Consider the following 16401-nt stretch of genomic DNA (forward strand, 5'->3'; position numbering starts at 1 on the left):
ACCAAGTTCTGAGTTTCTTTTTAATGGCTTCACATTTTGGAATATGCACTAATTAAAAAAAAAAAATTGAAATCTTTGCCTATTGTGCCAAAACATTTTCACCACATTATATACTTGATAAACAGAATTATTACTGATGCTTTTAGCTTTATCAATCCCATCCTGCATACACAATTATAACCAGAATACAGCAATTATCATTATCAATATTGTTTCTTTTTTTAAATTGAAAACTAATAATAATGTTGTATTCTGGTTATACTTGTGTATGTGTTACATGGGAATAACAAACCTAAAATCATCAGTAATAATTGTGTTTAAAGGCCGTCTTGTATGTGTATCAGCAGCTGTTTCTTTTTGTCTGTATTGTTCCCAACAGTACAGATAAGCAGACCGATAGCTTCCAGTAACGTCTGCAGAGCAAATTCCAGGACTTTAGTCAAATTTCCATCAAAATGTTGTACAAATTTTCACCAAATATCCAGAAAAGGTTCAATAGAAAATGTTGTGAATGTTTGTTTCCATCCACTGCTGCTGTGTGAATATTAGGAGATAAACAGCTGGTGGCGCTAACCTTCAATCTTAACATAACTTGATTCAGTTTATCATTTAGTCTTCTGTTTCATTACAGGAGATATTTACATCAACATCAAACTTAAAATGATTAAAATCAAATAACGTTTGTGATGTTTAAACACTTATATGAACAGTGTAGAGCTTGTTGTCCACACAGCTGTCTGATGTTGTTCACCTACATCACTGCATCTTTAGCTGCTGTTAGTTTACCAAACACGTACCGGAGCCCTGCTCTGGTTCTGTCATCCTCTCGATTTTTCATCCCCTCCAGTTTCTGGACCTTCTGTTGAGGTTTAGATTTTTCCAGGAAGTCTGTGAATTCTTCCATTCCTGTCTCTGTTACCCTCCATGCGTTCCCTAAAGCAAACTCTGTTTTCTTTGTTCTCTGTTTGTTCTGACGGTTGTTAAACAGGAAGTGAACGGGTTGATTCTCCTCGTCTATGGCACATTTAATGTTTGCAGCTTCAAGAGCTTTCAGAGCATTGTCAGGTGTTATTCCATCTGAGTGTGTCATGAGAGCGACAACGTTCTTCTCAATGTCTTTTCCAAACAGAGACGTCACTGAATCAAAGATGTACTTCAGTCGGTCACTCAGTTGATTCTCAGTCGAGTTCATCACCAGACCCACTGCATCAACTTCATGAACTCCATCTTCTGAGCGGGAGAAGTTAGATAATCTTTGAGTGATGATGTCATCATGTTCATTCCTTCTGGTGTCTCCGCATCCAGGAGTATCGATGATGGTCAGAGAGAAGGGCAGAGTTTTATCTTCAAAACCAAAGATCTTGTACACGATCACATCTGATGTCTGACTCTCTGACTGACTTATCTTCTTCTCTTCTTCTACGATCTCAAACCAGATGTTGTCCTCAAACTTCACTCCCATGGTGTAGTTGACCAGAGCGTTGATCAGAGTAGATTTTCCTGCTCCTGTTTCACCTACAAGTAAGATGGTTTTGTTTTTCTTGTTCAGGTTTTTCTCACCAACAGTTTTTCTTGTCAGATTTCCAAACTTCTCTTCCTTTGTTCTCAGCTGGTAGACATCAGGAGATCCTAAAGAGATCAGAGAACTTTTGGAGATGATGTCCTCATAAGTTGTGTTATAAGTCCTGTAGAAAAAGCAGAGATTCAATCAACATGTTCTTTTCTCATCAAACTGACAAATTAAACACATTTCTAATCATATACATGCCTACATTAGCGGCTGGTTTAATAAATGAATAATAGTACAGTGGAGTATAAATACTGCAGCTGTGACATCTGTGATTGTAGAATATGTATAAAATAAAGTCAAACCAAACGGCCACATTTGGGGATTTTAGTCTAAATGTGAGTTCTGGTTTTGACTGTGAGGACAGAGACTCAGATTACAGTCAATTAACAGGATCTTCTTTTTCTGTGTAACATACCACTGCCTTTAGTTAGAACATTTAAAATACATATTCAAACCTCCAAACACCAAGTTCTGAGTTTCTTTAATGACTTTGTCAAGAAAAATTGAAATCTTTGCCTAATGTACCAAAACATTTTTACTACATTATATACTTGATAAACAGAATTATTACTGATGCTTTTAGCTTTGTCAATCCCATCCTGCATACACAATTATAACCAGAATACAGCAATAATAATAATTATTATTGTTGTTGTTGTTAATAATAATAATAATAATGATGATGATGATGATGATGATGATGATGATGATGATGATGATAATAATAATAATAATATTTTTTGTTATTTTTATTTTTTTATTTAAAATTAATTATAATGTTGTATTCTGGTTATACTTGTGTATGTGTTACATGGGAATAACAAACCTAAAAACATCAGTAATAATTGTGTTTAAAGGTCGTCTTGTCTGTGTATCAGAGCAGCTGTTTCTTTTTGTCTGTATTGTTCCCAACAGTACAGATAAGCAGACCGATAGCTTCCAGTAACGTCTGCAGAGCAAATTCCAGGACATTAGACACATTTCCATCCAAACGTGAAACAAATTTTCACCAAATATCCAGAAACAGGTGTTAGGAGTAAAGGGGGCGGGGTTTATAGTTCCTCTTTCTTCCTTTCCCTTTCCTAAACACTGGGCTGGTTTTCATTGAGAAGATAACAAGGGGGTGTGGTTAAGCTGCAGGTTGATAAAAGGATGTCACGGTGAGGTGCGTGCGCAGCCACTGGAGTAACGCAACATAACGTCCTATTAGAAGCGTTTTTCGAGACATTACAGCTTCACACCTTTCCTGTGCCCGGACCCTTGTATAAAACCAGCTTTGTTCTTCGGAGACCCATCCCCCAACCACCAAAAACTGAACTGAATCGCCAGAAGGAGCTTGCGGCTCATGAGAGCAACGCCCAGCGCTGGCGAGGCCGAGTCGGAGGGACTTGAAATGCTGGTCGGCGTGGAACCTCAATAAGGTAACCCACCTCCAGATTGTCTCTCTAATATTGGAAATCAGTCCGTCTTCCTCTGTGTTCTTCCACGTTTTCTCCTTTTCTACACCCTCCAGGTTAGGACTAGTATTGGTTCTTAATACTGAATCCCCCAGACTTGACTAGTCCGTAACATAATTTGGGAGACTCGTTCGGGATATGGATTCGAGGCGACTAGAGTTCAGTTAGTGAGTTACATCCAAGCATTCTGTTTGCGGGAAAAGGCACAATTGAGTTGGATTCAGCTCGGGAAAAGTTGTATGTTGCTAGGTTTAGAAGTAGGCCATGGACATACAGCTACGGGCAGAACAGCTGCTCGGTGCTAGACTCTCGTTTTAAACAGATGGTTGTGTATGTATGTAAAACTCAGCTAGCTAGACGAGAAGTCAAGGAAAATCTTTATCGGGTGTGTCGAGGTTAAAAACGAGGATATAGGTCTGTAAGTTGACAATAACAGTGTGGCTTAGCGGGTTGGTTGACGGCTGGTGTTTTGCTGTTGTGCGTGGCGTTCGGGTGCATTGGTTTGCGGTCCGTCTTTAAGTTGTATTGCCATAAGCGCTGTGTGCGACTACTGGGTGCATCGGTTGGTGGTCCGTCTGTAAGTAGCAGTGTCATGAGCGCTGTGTGTGACTTATGTTTGTATTGATCTCTGAGAATAGAGTGACCTATGAGCTACCTCCTGTTAGCAGGTTATACGTTTAGTTTTATGGCCATCTGATAAGTTACCTTAGAGGTAATTTTTGTGAGGGCCTTGTTTCCTTTGGTTACCCCAGAGGTGAGCGCTCACTTACGGTAACTATGGCTACTTTCACAGTAGAAGAGTTTTGTGGGAGCGATTTTGGGTGAAATGAGATGCGTAAGCTTAGAAAAGAAGATTTGCTTACAGTAGCTCAATATTGTGAGGTCGAGATAAATCCAGAGGCTAGAAAGCCAGAAATTGTGGAGACTCTCATTTCAATGTTACACCTGCATGATCTGGTACAAGAGAGAGAGAGGGAGCAGATGTTTCAACTTGAGTTGGCAAAGATGGCAGCAAGAGAGCAAGAGCAAAAACTTGAGTTGGCAAGGTTGGCATTGGAGCAAGAGAAGTTTAAAGCTAACCATAGTGTCCTACAACATAAGCACGAGGCTCATTTTGATGTTTCCAGCTGTTTAAGACTCATGCCAAAGTTTAATTGTGATGATGTGGCCTCTTTCTTCGAAGCTTTTGAGAAAATTGCCAAAGAGCTAGAGTGGCCTGAGAATAGGTGGACGTTGCTTATCCAGAGTGTGCTTGAGGGTAAAGCTCAGGAAGCTTATGCAGCCTTAGATGCTTCTGACAGCCGAGACTATGATGCTGTGAGGAAGGTGGTTTTGGCAGCCTATGAGGTGGTGCCAGAAGCCTACCGACAGAAGTTCAGGTCTCTGCAGCGGAAACCAAGTGAGACTTTCCTTGATTTGGCTAGGCAACAGGAGGTTGTGCTTGATAGGTGGTTAGCAAGTACTAACACCCATACCTTTCAAGAGTTGCGGCAACTTAAACTGGTGGAGCAGTTTAAAACCAGTTTACCCCGGGCACATGGAAATACATCTAAATGAGAGGGGCATTACAGAGTTGAGAGGAGCTGCTATGGCAGCAGATTCTTATGAGTTCACGCACAGAGAAGCGCCTTGGAAAGGCAAGGTTGGCAGACAGGATAGGAGGCAGGCTGCCACTGACAGGCCTACAGAGGCTATCGCGGTTAAGCCTACTCCTCCCTCCCTGCGGTCTCAAGGACCAGGGAAAAGGTATGAGAAGCCTTTTATTCCTAGAAGTGATGTCATCTGTCATTATTGCAATAAGCCTGGCTATATAAAGTCCAGCTGTCCTGGTCTCAGGAAAAGAAATGGGGACGAGAAAATTGTGGGGTTGATAAATGCCCACACACAGATTGGTCTTGGTGAAGTGGACAGCATGAACCTGCCATCCTGCCCAGTAGCAAAGGGGTTTGAGGGTTTTGTGTCAAGAGGGGCTGTTTCTGGGACACCTGATAGGGAAATGGTCCCTATATCCATCCTGAGGGACACAGGGGCCACACAGTCCTTATTGGTTCAGGGTATTATAGACCTCTCGCCCGCCACCTATTTAAAAGCTTCTACCCCAGTGAAGGGTGTGGGAGGTGGTTTTATTAGTGCTCCTTTGCACCGGATATTTCTGAAGTCTAACATTGTAAATGGGCCGGTAGTGGTCGGCATCGTACCTTCCTTGCCAGTTGAAGGGGTTGCCTTTGTGTTGGGAAATGATTTGGCTGGTACTCAGGTTTGTGTGACACCGGTTGTATGTGAGAAACCTTGTGAAGTCCCAGAGACCATGGCTTTGGAGAGAGAACACCCGAGGTGTTTACAGCTTGTGTGGTGACGCGTGCTCAGGCTCTGGCTGCTGAAAAAGGAAATTTCAGCGAGCAGGATGAACTGTCTGGTGGATTGGCTGATAACTTTTTTGCTAGGCTAGCTGAGGTGTCACCTTGCTCTCAGTTTACTCGGGAAGCCCTTATATTAGAGCAGGAAAAAGATCCTTCTGTAGCTCCATTGAGACAGACAGCTGCTAGTGCTGAGGACATGAAAGAGGTAGCTGAAGGCTTCTTTATCCAAGATGGAGTCTTGTTGAGAAATGGCGGCCTCCTGATCGTCCTGCTGAGGAGACATGGACCATTATGACTCAAGTTGTGCTGCCTGAGAGTTTTAGGAAGGAAGTTCTGCATTTAGCCCACGAAGTATCCATGGCTGGTCATTTAGGCATCCGGAAAACTCAGGAGAAAATCAGCAGACATTTCTATTGGCCCAAAATGCATAAGGATGTGGTGTCATACTGTCGTAGTTGTCATGCTTGTCAGGTTGTGGGCAAGCCCAACCAGACCATTCCAGATGCTCCCCTCTGCCCTCTACCGGTCATGGAGGAACCTTTCTCAAGAGTAATGATTGATTGTGTTGGCCCTTTGCCAAAAACTAAGAAAGGGAATGAGTACCTCCTGATTATTATGGATGTTTCTATGAGGTTTCCAGAGGCTGTGCCATTGAAGTCAATTAAAACCAGGGTCATAGTGGAGGCTCTGCTCCATTTCTTTTCTAGGGTAGGTTTACCACTAGAAGTCCAACATGATCGTGGGTCCAACTTCACTTCTAGTGCATTTCAGGAAGTGATGCATGAGCTGGGAATTAAACAAATTATATCATCTGCCTATCATCCTCAGTCCCAAGGTGCGATCGAGAGGTACCACCAGACTTTAAAGTCTATGATTAAAACCTATTGTGTTGGTTACTCAAATGACTGGGATGTAGCTATGCCATTTTTATTGTTCGCTATCAGAGACTCTGTGAATGAGGCTACAGGTTTTAGCCCTTTCGAGTTGGTTTATGGACATCAAGTGAGAGGACCGCTGAGGATGGTGAAAGAACAGCTGTTGCAGTCAGCCCGGCAGACAGATGCTCCCAGTGGGGTTTTGCAGTATGTAGCATCCTTCAAGGACCGGCTGCATAAAGCTTGTGACTTGGCCAGGAGTAACTTGGAAGCAGCTAAGGGAAAGATGAAGGCTCACTATGATAAGAAGGCAGTGAAACGTACCTTCAAGGTAGGGGACCAGGTTCTGGTTTTGTTGCCCATGAGTGGAGTTAAGCTAGGGGTGAAATTCTATGGTCCATATAAGGTTATCAAGAAAGTGGGTGCTTGCAATTATGTTGTTGAGACCCCCGACCGGAGGCACAAATCACGAGTATGTCACATCAATCTCTTGAAACCTTATTATACCCGTGACACTTCGTCCACAGTGTGTATAACCTCTCAAGTTGCTGTGGAAGAGGAGGCAAGTGAGGATGATGATGTTGGGTCAGTGGAGCCTGTTATGGCTAGGCTCAAGAATTCCAGCGCCCTGGCCAATCTTAGAGAGTCACTCAGTTACTTCACTACAGAGCAGAGAGAGGATGTAGTACATCTAGTGGACCAGTATAGTTCTTTGTTTGAAGATACCCCTGGCTTGACGAAGTTAATAACCCATGATGTAGACACTGGTGAGGCAACCCCCATTAAGCAACATCCGTACCGCATTAACCCACAAAAATGGGCTCAGGTGAAATCAGAGTTGCTGTATATGGAAGAAATTGGTATCATTGAACAAGGCTCAAGTGAATGGAGTTCTCCCTTGGTCCCTGTTCCCAAGCCCGATTTAAGTGTACGACCTTGCATTGATTACCGAAAGGTAAATAATGTTACTAAAACTGACGCGTATCCCATACCCAGGTTAGAAGACTGCATTGATAGGATCGGCAAGGCACAGTATGTGTCAAAGTTTGACTTGTTAAAAGGCTACTGGCAAGTGCCGTTGACGGAAAGGGCAAAAGATGTGTCTGCCTTTGTGACGCAGGAATGTTTGTATCGCTGTTGAGCTCTCCCGTTTGGCATGAAGAACGCGCCAGCAACCTTTCAGAGGTTAATGAATTTGGTAACCTTCGGATTACAGAACACTGTAACCTATTTAGACAATGTGGTTTGCTATAGCTCTTCATGGTCTGATCACGTGCAACACATGAGACAGTTGTTTGAACGGCTTAAGCAAACAGGGTTGGTAGTCAACTTGCCCACGTGTGAGATTGGAAAGGGGCAGGTCACATACTTGGGGCACCAGGTTGGTCAAGGTTCGGTGAGGCCAAGGACTGCCAAGGTGCAGGCCATTTTAGACATGCCTGTTCCAAAAACGAAACGTCAGCTAATGCGCCTTTTGGGCATGTGTGGATTTTATAGGCGGTTTGTCCCCAACTTTGCAGCGGTGACAACACCACTAACAAACTTGCTGAAGAAGGGAGTGAGGTTTAGCTGGTCGGCAGACTGTCAGAAAGCACTGGAAATGGTTAAAGCTATCCTAGCTAGTGAACCAGTATTGGTGGCTCCGGACTTCTCTGTCCCATTCAAGCTGGCAGTGGATGCTTGTGATGTTGGAGTGGGGGCGGTGTTACTACAGACTGATGTGTCAGGGATAGATAGGCCAGTTGCCTACTTCTCTAAAAAATTGAATCGCCATCAGAAACGTTATTCTACCATTGAGAAGGAGGCCCTGGCTCTAGTTCTGGCAGTTCAACACTTTGAGGTGTATGTCTGTAGTGCTGGAGGTGAGCTGGTGGTTCTCACTGATCAACCCATTGACATTTCTATCCAAGTTGAAAACGTCCAGTCAGAGTGTTCCGTTGGAGTTTAATTTTGCAACCATATAACTTGACAGTAGTGCATTTACCAGGCAAAGAAAATGTTATCGCCAACACCCTGCTAAGAGGATGACCATGTGGTGAGAAGCTGCGAGTGCAGCGTTTATAGTAATGCATGTGTATTGGAATCAAGAGACTGATTACATTATACATTGGTATAGTCTTTAACATTGATAGGCATAACTCCAGACATTAGTCATTTCACTTGTGATGAGATACCTTTTATACTAAGGATCAGAGACTAGACATGTCAGTAATGAGGGTGCTAATGTGATGTGTACATTGTTGTTTTTAAGAAAAGAGAAAATGCTAAAAAAATAAATTAAATAAAATAGGATAAAATCTGGGTCCAGATGGGGTTTTTTTTGTTGTAAGGGGGGAGGAATGTTAGGAGTAAAGGGGGCGGGGTTTATAGTTCCTCTTTCTTCCTTTCCCTTTCCTGAACACTGGACTGGTTTTCATTGAGAAGATAACAAGGGGGTGTGGTTAAGCTGCAGGTTGATAAAAGGATGTAACGGTGAGGTGCGCGCAGCCACTGGAGTAACGTGATGAGGCTCAGCTGGGAAAGCGCGACACTTGAATAAGTGATACGAGTTGAGTTAAAGACCCGAGACGTCCTTTTAGAAGCGTTTTTCGAGACATTACAGCTTCACACCTTTCCTGTGCCCGGACCCTTGTGTAAAACCAGCTTTGTTCTTGAGACCCATCCCCCAACCACCAAAAACTGAACTGAACCGCCAGAGGGAGCTTGCGGCTCACGAGAGCAACGCCCAGCGCTGGCGAGGCTGAGTCGGAGGGACTTGAAATGCTAGTCGGCTTGGAACCTCAATAAGGTAACCCACCTCCAGATTGTCTCTCTAATATTGGAAACCAGTCCGTCTTCCTCTGTGTTCTTCCACGTTTTCTCCTTTTCTACACCCTCCAGGTTAGGACTAGTATTGGTTCTTAATACTGAATCCCCTAGACTTGACTAGTCCATAACACAGGTCAATAGAAAATGTTGTGAATGTTTGTCTCCATCCACTGCTGCTGTGTGAATATTAGGAGATAAACAGCTGGTGGTGCTAACCTTCAATCTTAATATAACTTGATTCAGTTTATCATTTAGCCTTCTGTTTCATTACAGGAGATCGATATCGTATCATCACTGTCTAGGTTTGACCTACTTTTTTGTGATCTAATGAGATTAACTGATTAAGTAAACAGGCAGAAGAGCTGAATGCAAACAGGACAACACTCAATAAACAGGCTTAACTCAAGAACTATAAGTCATAATGCAGAAGTTTTGGCAGAAGGCTTTGTAGATGTTAATGTGTAAAATATATAGTGGAAAAGTAACGCACACCAAAGGTTGTAGTGAGGTGCTGATAACTGGAAGCAAAATCAAAAGCAGGAAAAAGGTGTCACACATTCTGGCTCCATATGCATTTCTCTTTTATCTGGATGACGTTTCCGCTCTCAGGCCTTCCTCAAGATCAACAATCATGTGACAAATATGTAAAATGTAAACATAGGGTTAAAATATCGAGGTGCCTTAATTTGTGTTTCGCCAAGGAATTTGGCTTCAATAACATTAACATAAACAAAAAGTATAAATAAATGTATTGATCTGACCTGAGGGTTTCCAGTGTACAGTTTGGACTCTTCAGTGCAGCAAACAGCAGCTTTTCTACTGAAATCGTCAGGTTGTTGTTTCTCAGGTCCAGCTCTCTCAGACTAGAGGACTGGGAGCTGAGAACTGAGGTCAGAACTTCACAGCTTCTCTCTGAGATGTTACAGCCGCTCAACCTTGAACAATGAGGTAAATGTATAATAATTTACTTGGATAAATCCATCTGTTTAAGCAGGCACTGCGTTCATGTTAATGTGTGAGGCGAAAGTGATGATTACTGGTAAACTCAAATTCTAGAGTTGAATTTTAAAAGTCACATTTTATAAACATCTGAATACTGACCTGAGAGTTTTCAGTGTACAGTTTGGACTCTTCAGTGCAGCAGACAGCCGTTCTACTCCTGAAATCGTCAGGTTGTTGTTACTCACATCCAGCTCTCTCAGACTAGAGGACTGGGAGCTGAGAACTGTGGACAGAGCTTCACAGCTTCCCTCTGAGATGTTACAGCCACTTAACCTGGAGAGGAAATAAAAAGAAAAAAAAACAAGCACGAAGGTATTTAATTTTCTCTTGTGTTAAAAAATATCACAGTATTTAAAAAATTATGAATAAATCCAACTATTTGTGTACTTACAGAGCTTTGTTGGAGGCTTTGACCACTGGCAGCAGCCTCAGAAGAGCCTCCTCTGAAGCAGAATATTTCCTCAGGTCAAACACGTCCAGATCTTTTCCTGATGACAGTAAGATGAAGACCAGAGCTGACCACTGAGCAGGAGACAGTTCAGCTGTGGAGAGACTTCCTGAACTCAGATACTGTTGGATCTCCTCCACTAGAGAACGATCATTCAGTTCATTCAGACAGTGGAACAGATTGATGCTTCTCTCTGCAGACAGATTCTCACTGATCTTCTTCTTGATGTAATCGACCGTTTCCTGATTGGTCTGTGAGCTACTTCCTGTCTGTGTCAGCAAACCTTGTAGGAGAGTCTGATTGGTCTGCAGTGAAAGACCCAGGAGGAAGCGGAGGAACAAGTCCAGGTGTCCATTTGGACTCTTTAAGGCCTCGTCCACAGCACTCTGGTAGAAGAGTATGGAGTTGTTTCTTGTTTCAGACTTCTGGGATGTTGTTCTATCTTCTACCAGCAGATTGACTCCAGAGGTGATGAATGTCAGATGGACATGAAGGGCAGCCAGAAACTCCTGAACACTCAGATGGATAAAGCAGAACACCTTGTCCTGGTACAGCCCTCTCTCCTCTTTAAAGACTTGTGTGAACACTCCTGAGCACACTGAGGCTTCTCTGATATCGATGCCACACTCTGTCAAGTCTGAGTCATAGAAGATCAGGTTGCCTTTCTGTAGCTGCTCAAAAGCCAGTTTTCCCAGAGACTCAATCATCTTCCTGCTCTCTAGACTCCAGTGTGGATCTGTCTCAGCTCCTCCATCATACTTGACCTTCTTCAGTTTGGACTGAACCACCAGGAAGTGGATGTACATCTCAGTCAGGGTCTTGGGCAGCTCTCCTCCCTCTCTGATTTTCAACACATCCTCCAGAACTGTAGCAGTGATCCAGCAGAAGACTGGCATGTGGCACATGATGTGGAGGCTTCGTGATGTCTTGATGTGGGAGATGATTGTGCTGGCCTGCTCCTCATCTCTGAGTCTCTTCCTGAAGTACTCCTCCTTCTGTGGGTCTGTGAACCCTCTGACCTCTGTCACCATGCTGACACACTCAGGAGGGATCTGATTGGCTGCTGCAGGTCGTGTGGTTATCCAGAGGCGAGCAGAGGGAAGCAGTTTCCCCCTGATGAGGTTTGTCAGCAGCACATCCACTGAGGTGGACTCTGTAACATCAGTCAGGATCTCATTGTTGTGGAAGTCCAGAGGAAGTCGACACTCATCCAGACCATCAAAGATGAACACAACCTGGAACTCTTCAAACTTGCGGATTCCTGCTTCTTTGGTTTCAGTAAAGAAGTGATGAACAAGTTCCACCAAGCTGTACTTTTTCTCTTTCAGCACATTCAGCTCTCTGAAAGTGAATGGAAATGTGAACAGCATGTCCTGGTTGGATTTGTGTTCAGCCCAGTCCAGAGTGAACTTCTGTGTTAAGACTGTTTTCCCAATGCCAGCCACTCCCTTTGTCATCACTGTTCTGATTGGTTCATCTCTTCCAGGTGAGGCTTTAAAGATGTCTTCACGTCTGATTGTTGTTTCTGGTCTGTCTGGTTTCCTGGATACTGCTTCAATCTGTCTGACTTCATGTTCTTTATTGACCTCTCCAGTCCCTCCCTCTGTGATGTAGAGCTCTGTGTAGATCTCATTCAGAAGGGATGGGTTTCCTGCTTTAGCAATCCCCTCAAACACACACTGGAACCTCTTCTTCAGGTTAGACTTGAGTTTATATTGACACTCTGCAGCACAAGTTCCTGAATGAACAAACAATAAGATCAACCAAGAAGGTATAAAGCAACAATTTGATTCCCCTAAAGAATGACTATTTCATCATATTTTCCTCCATCTCTTAAGACATCAGTAAATATCTCATTTATCCATCATGTTAAATCGGTTAAAATCCTCTTACTGATCTGCAGACAGTCAGCCATCTCTTCCTGCTTTATTCTCTTCAGGAAGTGCAGTGTGATCTTCAGAAATGCCTCTGTGCTGCTCCTCCTCTGCTCTTCCTCCTCACCATCCAACACCTCCTCATCCTCCCTCTGACTCTCTAAGCATTCTGGGTAATCTGGACTTAGAACTTTCTGCATCTTCTTCAGCTCATTCTTCACAAAAGTGACAATGCTCTCCTCCAGCAGCTGGAACAGGAAGATAAACTGAACATTTAATTTTAACTGGTCGAACACAACATGTGATTCATCTGTGAGTCTGAAGGCCTGCTGGTGTAAACAGAGCAGCATGGACACTGTTAGGACCTGAATGGTAACATTAGTATTCAATAGTAAAAAGTGTGTTTATACATGTACGCACCATAAATATGGAGCCCAGGTCTGGATGCTGCTGGGAAGACTGATCACTGGGAACCTCTGAGCTCTCCTGGTCCATTCTGTGGAGAAAACATCATATTTAAGGACATTTAATGACTCAACGCTACTTACGATATGATACAAAATACTTAATTCCCCAGGAGGGAAACTGAATACCACCATACATATAGGACAACAGGTAGGACAACAGAAAAAAGGCATACACATCTCAAGGCAGTACAAAATAAGCAGGAGAGCACAATAAATAGGATAAACATCAATGTGACTCTACTAGTATATGTTAGTGGTTATACATGCCACCAACATATTCATGGATGCCAAAATTGCAATCCTCAGTACATCCACTATACTCGTCATCAACATCAGATCATCATCATCATCATCAACACTCAAACAGTCAATGACAATGTTATTAAAAACTTCACCGCAGCAGGTACAAAGGACTTCCTGAATCTCTCTGAGGAGCACCTGGACATAACAAGCTTGTTGCTGAAAGAGCTGTTCAGCTCACCAAAAACATAGTACATCGGATGATCCTCATTTCACGTAATATTCTTGAGCTTCCTACCCATTCTTTGTTCAATGAACATTTCTAGCAAGTCAGGAGTCAAGCCAATAATGGATTCTTCCTTCCTGATCAGTTTAATGATCTTGTTCCTGTCCTCTGAGCTTCAGCAACACCCCAACAGAAAACGGCATAAAATAGGACATTTGCTAAAATGCTTTGATAAAATACATGCACGAGTGACCTGCTGACATCAAAAGACCGGAGCTTCCTGGAAAAACAGCCTTGACTGAGCCCAGGCCAGCCCATTAACCACAAGGACACAGAGGTACTTATAAGAGGAAACCACCACAATGACCTAGAGTCCTATCTTACACCCGGCGCAAAGCAGTGCCAAGCGTGACACAAGTGTCTTTGTTAGTTTAAGACCGACACAGTTGTCATTTTCCCGTCCAGCACCCACGTTGTTTAAAAAGCAAATGCACTTGCACCCATCAGTGTTCATCGTGTTGGTCTTCAAATGATGTGTGGTCAGGCGCGTTGTTGGTGCACTGCTACCTTGAGGCAGCAGAGAGCAGCTGTGCTATTGACCAACAAAAACCTGGTCTGAAGTCATTGATGCAGTGTTTCACTGTTATTTTAAGGCGCATTATGAAGACAGTAATATGCAGCTACATAGATGAGTGCACAACGTACACTCTGCTTGTTACACACACAGGATGCGCAGCAGCACACAAACATGCAAAAGATTACAAATAAAAGGATTACAATGTGAAAGATTATTATTGTGTATATTAATATATTTTAAAAAATATATAATAAAATGGACAGAAAAGGATCCCAGAAGAAAAACTATCATCCAAAAGCTCATGATGCTATAGAGAAACTAATGGCCTCATTAGACCTTATAGCTGGAGGATGAATAATCCACAAAAGGTAAGATACACCTGGTGAAGATTAAACCAGGCAAGTAGGTCAGAATACTTTTTGGTTTCTTTTAAACTAACTAACTACTTTAGTTAGTTAACTAACTAAATAACTTTAGTGGAATAAATATAATTACTCTGAACAAAAGAGAGGTCCTGGATATTAGACATTTAATCAGTTACTCTTAGAAAATAAGGTTTTTATTGAGGCTATTAAGATTTCTATAGAAGTTTTTTTTCACTGAAATGTAGGAACAGCAAACACTTTGGTATTATGGGATGCCTTTAAGTATATCCTGAAAGGCCACTGCATACAATACAGCTCGAAGATAAAGAAAAAACACCTTATTAAAGAACAAGAAATAATACAACAAATCAAATGATTCAAACTTGTAGATGATAATTAAAATAGAGCAACATTAAACTCTCTTAAACAAAAGGGAAAAGAATTAGAACTTATCTATGAAGAAAAAACAATCTAAAACTACTACAGAAATAAAGCAGAATAGATGGAAAAAGGAGAACAATGTACTAAATTCTTCATGAACCAACAACACAGGAATGCAGCAAAAAACACCACAAAACTCATAATAAATAACACCACATTTTAGAGCTAAAAGATATTATCTAAGAAGAACATCAATATTTTTCTACAATATTTTCATTTAAAAATCCTCCAGTCCTGCTTTTAAGTGCCAATAAATAACCTTTTTTCTCCCATCAATGAGGTCACAATTAACCTGTGAAGAGAAAGTCTTATATGAAGGATCGATCACAGAGGAGGAACTGTGGCCCTTAACTCCTTTAAATCCTTTAAAAACCCAAACCTGGATGGAATACCAGCTGAATCCTATCAAACCTTTTATCTCCACATTAAAGCTCATATGTTGGCATGTTTTAATAGTGTATATATGGAAGGGAAACTATCAGGACCAACAAGAAGGGCTGATTTCACTCATTTTAAAACAGGAACACAATGGACAACATAAAGACCCAACAAATCTTAAAAACTGGAGGCCTGTTACATTACAGTGTTATGATGCATAATTTCTGGCCAAATGTCTTTCCAACCAGATAAAGTATTCCTGAGAGTCATTCATCCAGATCAATCAGGATTCATGACAGGGAGAAGTATTAAAGATAACATTAGATAGATTTTTAGAAATAATAGAGTTTTATGATAGAGTACAAGGACCTGGTATAGTTTTTATTGCTGGTCTCCAAAAAGCCTTTGATGTTCTACGATTAGCATTAATGTACAAATGTCTGCACTATTTGAATTCTGGTCCATCCATAATTAATTGGATAAAAACACTTTATAGCAATTCAAAATGTAAAATAATTAATAATGGTGAACTCTCAGAAACAATATATTTGAAAAGAGGTTTGAAACAAGGCTGTCCTCTATCCCCATACTTATTTATTTTATTTATTGAAAATTTAGGAGAAAAAGTACAAACCAACTAACATATAGGGTCTTTTTATAAATAATATAGAATCCAAAGTAACAATGTATGTGGATGACACAAATTTTAAAATAATGCCGACTGTAAACTCAATACTGGTCTTAACTGAAGATTTGGATCAGTTTTCAAAGATATCAGGCTTGAAACCAAACTATGATAAATGCAGGTGTCTTCCCTGGAAAATAGACAATTACCTACATATTTCCTTTCAGATGGACAAATGGACAACATTTTGGGTATATGTATCCCAGAGAAGCTGAGCAATATTACAAAAATAATTTTTGAAATTAAACTCCAAAAAATAGAAAAAATACCATCTCCCTGGACTGGAAAATCAATGACTCTCTATGAGACAATAGCTGTAATGAATTCCTTAATAATACCAAAGTCATAGGGTCCTATCTTACACCCGGCGCAAAACAGCGCCAAGCACAACGCAAGTGTCTTTGTTAGTTTAAGACCGATGCAGTTGTCATTTTCCCGTCCAGCTCCCATGTTGTTTAAAAAGCAAATTAACTTACACCCATCAGAGCCACCCTTGTCATGTTGGTCTTAAAATGAATCAATAATAAGCTCCTTAGTCTTATATTTAAAATTAGGTGGTTTTCATCACACTATTTGACAAAACCATCCACATCCTGTTGGAGCTTATCAAACGAGAACAGTCATAAAA

At 41.7% G+C, this 16401-nt stretch overlaps 2 protein-coding genes across 2 annotated transcripts in view; one reads left to right on the forward strand and one right to left on the reverse strand.

Annotated features, from left to right (window-relative positions):
- The window catches only part of abraxas1 (abraxas 1, BRCA1 A complex subunit), a 49509-nt gene that overhangs the window by 20522 nt on the left and 12586 nt on the right, over nt 1-16401 (forward strand). The gene's annotated exons all lie outside the window — the stretch shown is intronic.
- LOC137170626 (uncharacterized) overlaps nt 1-16401 on the reverse strand; it is a 303513-nt gene that overhangs the window by 2861 nt on the left and 284251 nt on the right. Inside the window, exons 6-11 of the mRNA XM_067574134.1 lie at nt 12815-12890; nt 12414-12642; nt 10464-12258; nt 10172-10345; nt 9832-10005; nt 798-1685 (exon numbers count right to left, since the gene is read on the reverse strand). Of these exons, the coding sequence (XP_067430235.1) occupies nt 798-1685; nt 9832-10005; nt 10172-10345; nt 10464-12258; nt 12414-12642; nt 12815-12890 (3336 nt within the window). The remainder of the gene's footprint in view (nt 1-797; nt 1686-9831; nt 10006-10171; nt 10346-10463; nt 12259-12413; nt 12643-12814; nt 12891-16401) is intronic.

Source organism: Thunnus thynnus, chromosome 19 (genome assembly GCF_963924715.1).
Source record: "Thunnus thynnus chromosome 19, fThuThy2.1, whole genome shotgun sequence".
Classification (NCBI taxonomy): domain Eukaryota; kingdom Metazoa; phylum Chordata; class Actinopteri; order Scombriformes; family Scombridae; genus Thunnus; species Thunnus thynnus.